General features: G+C 32.9%; 1 protein-coding gene across 1 annotated transcript; it reads right to left on the bottom strand.

Annotated features, from left to right (window-relative positions):
- Window positions 1-5,199: 5,199 nt before the first annotated feature.
- On the bottom strand, window positions 5,200-7,021 carry LOC134718834 (leukocyte elastase inhibitor-like). Its single transcript, XM_063581622.1, has one exon. It carries the CDS (start codon window positions 6,946-6,948, stop codon window positions 5,797-5,799), a length of 1,152 nt encoding a protein of 383 aa, XP_063437692.1. The 5' UTR covers window positions 6,949-7,021; the 3' UTR covers window positions 5,200-5,796.
- Window positions 7,022-10,046: the final 3,025 nt, after the last annotated feature.

The raw sequence follows: 10,046 nt of genomic DNA, 5'->3' as shown, positions 1-10,046 counted from the left end.
TTTGTAAAAAATCTGTTTCATACCAACAACATGTGCATGCATAATTGAAAGTTCAAACAGGGTCAGTAAAGACTTATTAAACGTTGTATTTGTTTCTAATTTCGTAGCGTTTAGAAAACAACAATAAACGCCACACAACGTTTACAAAATTTTGGTTAGAAAGAAATGCAGCCTTATTAACTGTCGTTTGCTTTATAATCAGTTATTTAAGATATTCCTTTCTTTAGAGTGAGAAGCATTTAAACATTATTGAAGTTAGCCAGGTTCTGTAGCGGTGTAGATACGATGACGGATGAAAAATGAAGTACGCACGCGTGAAATGCTTGACATATTCTGAAAAAGGGCAGATATTGAAAGCGGGAACAAAAGAGGGACGAAAGATACCAAAGGGACAGTCAAACTCGTAAATCTAAAACAAACTGACAACGCCATGGCTAAAAATGAAAAAGACAAACAGAAAAACAATAGTACACATGACACAACATAGAAAACTGAAGAATAAACAACACGAACCCCACCAAAAACTAGGGGAGATATCTCACTTTAATGAAAATTTACAAAAGAAATACATCAAATTTTGTTCGTACCTTTCGGCTGCTATTCATAAATATTTACTCCATTTAAAACACAATACGAAAACAATGACCATTGAAATAATATGAGCAGGCGAGTGCCGCTACAAGGTCGCACTCGCACCCGCAATGTGGAAAGGGATTTATATAAGTTGCAAAACTTGTTTCCCAATCCACTATAAATAAAAATGTAAAAAAAGAAAATATCTATTACATGAGAAATTTCTTAAAACTTTATTATTAATTAAACCAAATGATATGCATCATAATCACTCTAGCATTTTCTCTTAAATGACATAAAATTATTAAAAGTGGTATAAATCAGTTCCGTAATGGTGTACTGCTATATATGGGCCTTTTATAGCTCACTAATCGGTATGGACTTTGCTCATTCTTGAAGGCCGTACGATGATCTATAGTTGATAATTTCTGTGTCATTTTGGTCTCTTGTTGAGAGTTGTCTCATATGCAATCATACCACATCTTCTTTTTTATACATACGTTTAAACTTGATTTTATTGTCTGAATAACTCTAAACGAAGTTATGTTTGCATTTTTCATGTATGATAAATTTTAAATTCAAACTAAATCTGTGTGCAGAAATTACAAAATACAGATATGATCCCGCAAACATGTGTAACCCCGCCACATTATTTATGTATGTGCCTGTCCCAAGTCAGGAGCCTGTAATTCACTGGTTGTCGTTTGTTTATGTGTTAAATATTTGTTTATCGTTAATTTTTTTTTTTACATAAATATGGCCGTTAGTTCTCTCGTTTGAATTGATTTACATCGTCTAATCGGGGCCTTTTATAGCTGACTATGCGGTATGGGCTTTCCTCATTATTGTAGGCCGTACAATGACCTATATTTGTTAATGTCTGTGTCATTTTGGTCTTTTGTGGATAGCTGTCTCATTGGCAATCATACCATATCTTCTTTTTTATATTGCTTATGTTGTAAACATTGTATAGACACATCGTTTCGCAAAACAAATTTTGCATATTGCAAATTAACAAAGCAAATAAACACGTTATTATAATTTATATTTCAATATTGAATTTCATTCTGCAATATATGCATAAGAAAACGAATATGAATTGAGAACTGATATACTCAAAGTAAATTTACCGGGATTTGATGTCTTAACCTCAGCCGAGAAAAGTCAGTATATTTTTTTTCATCTCATTTAACATGTTTAAATCAATAGCTGTTGATGTATCCTAGCCTCATCATAAAACAACCAATCAGAATCCATATGTGATAATAATTATATCAAGATGGCGTGTTTACAAACTGAAACTAATAGATTGAAATAAACAATTAATTACCCAATAGGCGACAATGGTAGCCTTTTCCGAGATACAGACTAGAAAGTTGATTTTTTTTAACGAAACCTTGCTAGAATCAAAGAAAGGTTATTAGGACAGTATTTTTTGGTCCTCTTGGTTGCCTTTCGTAGCGTATTTTGTACTTATCTCCCATGGCTATCAATTTTGCCCTTAAAAATAAGTGTCTTATCCTATCGTTGAATAGTCATCGCAGTGCCTTTAGGGCTACGGAATAATTTTAATTTTGCCTTTGGTATAAAGCAGAATGCACGATGTTTCTAAAAATATAAAAATAACGGGCGCATATATCGACCAATCAGGATTAGCCATACTCTTAATTCTAAATACCATGTTATGCTCATAAAATCTAATGGTGTATTGTAAACTTATAGCTTTGTTCATTCTATGATACAATATTAACCAATAAAGAACGAAGAAACATGAAATGAATTATAATAAGTCAAATAATAATAAAGACTAAACAAAATAGAAAACGTCTGTACCAATCAGGAATATGACAGTTGTTATTCATTCGTTTGATGTGTTTGAGATTAAGATTTTGCCATTTGATTACGGACCTGCCGTTTTGAATTTTCTTAAAAGATCAGTATTTTTGTGATTTTAATTTTTACATTTCAGAACTGAGGTTCTTAGAAATAAAAAAAATTGTTATATTTGGTTTTTGATAGAAGCACAAATACCCAGCATATTGACACCAAAGGAAAATACGATTGTCATCGTCGTAAATTTCTAAAGTTACAGTGATTGAAAAGAACCACATCTTCCGTTTAGGACTTAAAAGTTTTAAACCGATGCTTCGTGTAAAACGTGTGACGCTGCTTGAAATTAAATGAAATCTCACAGCATTACCACATTTACGAACCGTTGAATCAAGATTTACGGCTTTCCACCTTTACATGACAATACATATTTCTTCTACAATTACTACACCCATAGACTACCCAACTATAAGTACATAATACTAATAAAAAATCAAACTAAAGTTCAAATTGAATACCCACACGACAGTGCCATGAGCTGATTTTAATTGCACATTATGATACATAATATCATGTCGACAAAATATAGTCAAGTAATACATAATTACTACTGAAATCAAAACATTTCATAGAACATCAAATAAAATCACATAAGCAAGATAAAAAAAATCAACTGAGAAACACGTCTAGTCGAGTCGGCCCTGTCGTGCTGAATGGCTATATCTCATGAAGCGCGGGAAAACAACTAACGGTCTATGGGAGACAACTAGAAGAAATTAATTTCAATCTAATTCAGTTCCTTCAAACGGTTGAAATTACATGTATCATATTTAATTTTATTTTTCTGCCATGAATATATTGCATAATATTTGTAACTATAAATATTCAGTTCGCAATATAATTACCCTCCAAGATCACCGAAATCAACCCCTACGTTTTATGAGAATTATATTACATAGTCTTTAGTTTTCTTTTTCTTGTTTTGTAAACTTCTTTTTAGTGTTTTGTAATTTTTTTTAGTGTTTTGTAAACTTCTTTTTAGTGTTTTGTAAACTTCTTTTAAGTGTTTTGTAAACTTCTTTTAAGTGTTTTGTAATTTTTTTTTTAGTGTTTTGTAAACTTCTTTTTCGTTTTTTGTAAACTTTTTTTTCGTATTTTGTAAACTTCTTTTTCGTATTTGGTAAACTGCTTCGTGTTTTGCCATGTCACTGTCAGTGTATTTCGAATAATCAGTTGTCGCCCTTGACTGTACACTTGATACCTTATCTTGAATACAAACAACTATAAATCAAATAAAAATGCTTGAATGTCTGACAAACGCGATTATCGATTAATTTTTTAAGATCCTAAAATCATAATTTGAAACAAATTCTCTATTGTGTATAACTAAGAATTGGTGTTTTGAAGAATATGTGGTTTAGACCTACATAGAACAGAAAGTTAACTATAAAGACATTCTGAATGTGCCTGTCCCAAGTCATAATATAATATAATATAATATAATATAATATAATATAATATATAATATAATATAATATAATATAATATAATATAATATAATATAATATAATATAATATAATATAATATATAATATAATATAATATAATATAATATAATATAATATAATATAATATAATATAATATAATATTCTTGTCAAATGTGACATTCATAACTTAGATTTTATATTCCCTAGGCGAAGGCGAAGGGATATAAACCTTTAGCCGGGATTGTACATTATCGGTCGTCCCACTGTCTATATCACTCTGTTCAGCTCTTAATATTATTGCATATCATGTCTTTGTGACGTTAATTACGTAGACCCGGCCTTAATAACTTTGACCCGGACATATCAGCGACGTCATAATGTTTGAACCGACGTTAACAACTTTGACCCGAACTTATCAAGTCATATTTTGTGTGCTGGTGAAACAAAGAAAACACTTCAGAAACACGCAAATATAGCCCGATAAATCGATTATCAGATTATCTGCATATTGATATTGAAAAATATCAGCTGCTTGACATTATATGAAGACTTTTTGATCTCGTTCGCTACGCTCACTCGACAAAAAGCTTCATATTATGTCTCGAAGCTGATATTTTACGATATCAACATGCAGATAACCTGATAATCGGTACTTATATTCCCCTGCCTTAAGGTTTTACCAGAACCAGATATTTGTAAGAAACATTCCGCATACGCAAAGGATTTGTTTTAAATTTTGCTGTGAAAATAGTTCTATCGTGTTTGCAATAATTTGAAATAACACTTTAAGACATAAATTAAGTATTTAAGTATTTAAATTATAAACGTATCATTAAAGTATACACGTCTTTTCTTTCCCTTTGTGATCCTCTTACTTTCTTGAAGGGTTTTACAGCTGACGGCTACGCCACTTAGTAACGTTCGTTATGGTGATGTTGTTGAGGTTACATTTGGGAAAACATCGTCGTTTATACCCAAAATATATGTTAACATTGAACAGTTTTTGTTCTTCTATTAGCGGGGTTCAAACCCCCGAGATTGTCGCATCATGGCTCCACTGTCAACACTTTGTCTTGCGTCCCAGACCACTCGACGAACACGGATTTATTAGATATGGCTTTTGTTATTTGAATGATGTCTTGCCTCGTCGGCTTCATCTAGGGTTGTTAACACTGCATGATGTCTTGCCTCGTCGGCTTCATCTAGGGTTGTTAACACTGCATGATGTCTTGCCTCGTCGGCTTCATCTAGGGTTGTTAACACTGCATGATGTATTGCCTCGTCGGTTTCATCTAGGGTTGTTAACACTGCATGATGTCTTGCCTCGTCGGCTTCATCTAGGGTTGTTAACACTGCATGATGTCTTGCCTCGTCGGCTTCATCTAGGGTTGTTAACACTGCATGATGTCTTGCAACAAGTCAATAAAATTGTTTGTGTTTTAATAACGTACGAAAATGTTTGCTTGTCACACACCTCGTCAATGAATTGTTATTGTTATTATGACGACATTTCCTATTAATTTAACACGCTTGGTTTGTCATTTTCATCTGTTTTTCATATGGTCATTTATAATAAAGTTGAAAACATGAAGTTTATAAAAGGAAGATTAATCGTTTTACTTCAAACTGCTTCAATCGGTAATCATGGAGTGACTCAGCTACTGTACGGAATCTGCCGAGTTGTGACGAATTCAAATTGCTTATCTCGATTGATCTTTTGAAAAAGTAAGAACAAAAACAATACTTGTAAATTCTATCATATTTTAAATATAAAAAACATTTTATAAAAAGAGTATAGTTAAAAAATACAAAAAAGAAAACGAAATGTACAAACAAAACAAATCTGCAAATTAATTAACTCGTCTAAAACAACGAAACGCATCGAATATATATATCATACGACTTTTATATCAAGGGGTTAACAACACGTCCTAAAAATATAATTGTTCCAGTTAAATTATCACGGATCGCAAAAACAAATGGATGATTCGCTATAAATTGGAAAGAGCGTGATTTCTTTCCACCTCGTGTTGGTACCCGAACAGCTGTGCTTCCGGAAGCCTCGGTTCCATCTTCATTTACCTCTATAAATGCTTTGTGCACAGCAGTGCTGACATAAAGTGATCGCTTAACGTTTGCCATGTTTTTGAAATTTGCTAACCGCTGATTGAATATGTCGGTCATACCACGTGCTTTAAGTATTGGAATCAAATCGTATCCAGTTTCTATTTTAAACTTTGGAATTTTGATAACAGTCTCTTGTGTTCTTAGTCCATCCATAATGTTTTTGAAAGTATTCATAGACAGTTTCGATTCCAGTTGATTCAGTCCATTCACATTATTTGGAAGAAGAAATACCATAGACAACCTCTTACCGCTATAATTTAGCTGAAGAATTTTACAGTTCAATGCAGTATTGTATCCAGATTTCACGTTATAAATGGCATTCATCATGTTAACTTGTTTCCGGTTCCGCTGGTTGACACTAAACGGTTCCCTTCTAGTTCTTTTCTGGTCGAACTTAGCGTCCCATGATCCTTTAAAATAAATAGCATTAACTAAAACTAAAGCTGTTCTGGCGTCTATCATTTTTCTTTCGATCACACTTTTTATTTTGTTATTGGTTTTTCCTGCAATCCAATCATTTATACTTTTCCGAGATTTTTCGCGTTGACTTGAAAAGTCCATTAGTTGCACCGCACTGCCATAATAACGTTTAACCTTATCTGTGTAAGTAGAAAATGCATTACTTCCATATAATCTGTTCGCTACTAAAAGCGATGCGCCTTTTTTTGCATTCGTAGTCAGCTTCAGTTCGAGTCGTTTGTAATTGAAATGCACGTTCGTAGGCAAAGTATTCAAGTTCATAGATGACATCATTTGATTTTTCGTCTTCCCATCGGTCCCCAGCATGAGCATGAGCAGTGCTGTGGTAATACTGTAAGGTGATAGTACCTCATTTCCGTCTTTTGGTACGTTATCATACAACGAAAATGCAAAATTTCCGATCGCTTGTTCAAACGCGACGTTTGATACAAGTCCCCGAGCTAAAGCCATTAAAAAGGAATTTATAACAGTATTAAAGATCACTCTGTCTACATGTTCCTATAAATACCGTATGAAATGATACGAGTAAAGTCATGTGGCCTGACCTCGTTAACATAAACAGTTTCAGGTATTCCCCGTTTTGTTTTATATGAATAAAAGGTTATTTACCCAAAAATACAGACGTTTTCTGTATTTTTTCTTAATAACTTATGTTCAATAAAATACCGGATGCACAAAAAGTGTTTTTGTTTCATCATCTTATATAATTTTTTCTTACTAAATTAATAAATATCAGAACTTAAAAGCAAGATAATAGTATTCTGCAATTTGATAATTACATAATTATACAGTTTATAAGGAGTTAACCCTGCGATTTTTTTTATAAATTATTCCACCGGGTACTCACAATTTTTGTCAACATATATTTTTTATTTATGAGTTGAGAATATATAAAAAAGAAGATGTGGTATGATTGCCAATGAGACAACTATCCACAAAAGACCAAAATGACACAAACATTAACAACTATAGGTCACCGTACGGCCTTCAACAATGAGCAAAGCCCATACCGCATATTTAGCTATAAAAGGCCCCTATAAGACTATAATTATGATACGACTGACCTACATTTCTGCATCTTGACAGATATGAATTGGTTATTTGTCTTCAAGATTTATCTTATTTGTATGCAAGATTTAACACAATATTTACAAGAAATTGATAATGGAAACAGAGGAAGGATAACAATTCGACCAAAGAGCAGAAAAAACAGCCCATGGTCGTCAGCGAGAAAGTACAGCAGCCGGAAACAGGTTTCAGGAGACCTCTAAACAAAAATGTATACTAGTTTAGCGGAAATGATCGTCCCACTTACCAGCGAAACTGTCAAACATATAAATGAACCAAAATTAAAACATCAAAACTTAACTATACAAAACTAACAAAAGCTAGAAGTTCGTGACTTGGTACAGGTACACTATGCAGCGGGGATTAAACATATTTTGTGAGATATCAGCCCTCCCCCTATAGCTCTAGTCCATGATGTATACACAAATTCATTGCAATGCGCACTGTAAAACTCAGTTTAAAAGAATAGTTTGGCCGATGTTAGAAAAGATAACAGAAGACGGTGCACAGAATGACAAATTTAAACAAAATTTAACAAAAAAACTACTAACAGTTAATAACCTACCAGCTCCAGACCTTTTAAATACAATGTTTGAAAGATGTTGTCTTCATCAAGTAAATCTATATTTGTTAAGTGTGATGTGCAGCTTTTGAAGCCAGTACATAGAACTTTAATGTTATTCAATGCTGCATGTAAAGAGATAGCTAAAAGTGTATATGTGTTACAGATGTCATTTCCAAAAAAGAATGGATTGTCGGTGGCTGGATTTGCGATTTCTTTTTGCAGTACATTAATACGAAATCTACGACAAAAAGAATGATATTATTGGCACCTTTTTCAGCCGAAAAAATAATTCATAATCGAATTATTTTACCTTATATATAAAATATATAACAAAAGAGTAACGAAAGATACCAGAGGGACAGTAAAATTCATAGATTGAAAATAAACTGACAATGCCATGGCTAAGAATAAAAAGACAACCAGACAAATAATAGTACAGAAGACACAACATAGAAAACTAACGACCAAGCAACACGAATCCTACCAAAAACTGGGCGTGATCTCAGGTGCTCCGAAAGGGTAAGCAGATACTACTCCAAATGTGGCACCCGTCGAGTTGCTCATGTTATTACGAATCCGGCAAATAGTCTGTATGCGGTGTGCTTGCTAATGAGACATCTATTTAAAAGAGACTAAAACGAATGAGAAATAAACAACTGTAAGTCACCGTACTATCTTCAACAATGATCAAACCCATACCGCGTAGTCAGCTTTAAATGACCCCGATAATTTTTTATAAAACAATTGAAACAAGAAAACTAACTGCCCAATTTATATACAAAAAATGAACGAAAAACAAATATTAACACAGCAAAAAAAAAAACGAAAGCCACTGAATTCCCTGGAGTGGACCACTTCGCATATACAAGCTATGAAATTTTCATAATACCGATTTTAGACTCAGGGTTCTATAATTTTTCGACAGATAACCTACTTAATTAGGACATCCTGATACTCGGTCAATTACAAGAAGTAAAATGTATAATCAGTGCAATTTGAGGGGAAATTTGACTGTTTTCCGCTGATGAATAGAAAGCATATAACAGTAAACTTTCAAAATTGTACCGATTAAAATCTTGAATTTCCTTACTTGCCCTTGCTTGATTGAGAACGCAGGAACCAGGATCTCCACAGAGAAGGTAATTTGTCAATAAATTATAAATTCCGGAGTCAAAAGTCGGTGACATGAAAAAGGTCTATTAAACACATATTTTCGGGAAGATTGTTTGTAACTTAACATGACAAATAAGAGGAATTAGATCTTCAGATACCAGAATATGAACGTCTTGTGCCACGAATGCCAATGAGACTAAAATGAAAAGGAAATAAACAATTATAGGTCACTTCATGACCTTCAACAATGAACAAAGCCAATACCGCATAGCCAGCTATAAAAGAACCCAAAATAACACGTAAAAGCAAGAAACACTTACCTTGTAATCGACAGACCCGTTCTCGCTTGTTTAAGCTTCATGGGATTCCCTAGTTTTGCATGTCGATTTGAGTTGTCTTCTTGATATAGTAATGTGTTTTGTAAATAGATACACAAAAAAAGTTGCTTTAATCGACCAGTCCGGCCTATTGATGAACCATCATAAACAAATTTATTTGTATATATGAATTATTCAATATAGAAAAAAAATAAGTCTTTTATGAACGTTTGTTTTTTTTGTATGTGTTAAAAGTAAGATCTAAAAAAAACTGAACTCCGAGGAAAATTCAAAACGGGAAGTCCCTAATAAAATTACTTTGTGATTGTGTAATGATGTCTTGTACATGTGGATGTTTGAAAATATATTTGTTTAGTAGTTTCTTGCCCTTTTTGACTTGAACAAAGCAACAAAATAAAACACAAGTAGCATTCGATGTTTTCGGACGACCTACAGAAAGAAGGTTAAAATGTAAATGTACAAAT

This window comes from Mytilus trossulus, chromosome 5, assembly GCF_036588685.1.
Source record: "Mytilus trossulus isolate FHL-02 chromosome 5, PNRI_Mtr1.1.1.hap1, whole genome shotgun sequence".
In the NCBI taxonomy this organism is placed as follows: Eukaryota; Metazoa; Mollusca; class Bivalvia; order Mytilida; family Mytilidae; genus Mytilus; species Mytilus trossulus.
The sequence above is the reverse complement of the archived record's forward strand: the minus strand, read 5'-3'. Positions and strand labels throughout refer to the sequence as shown.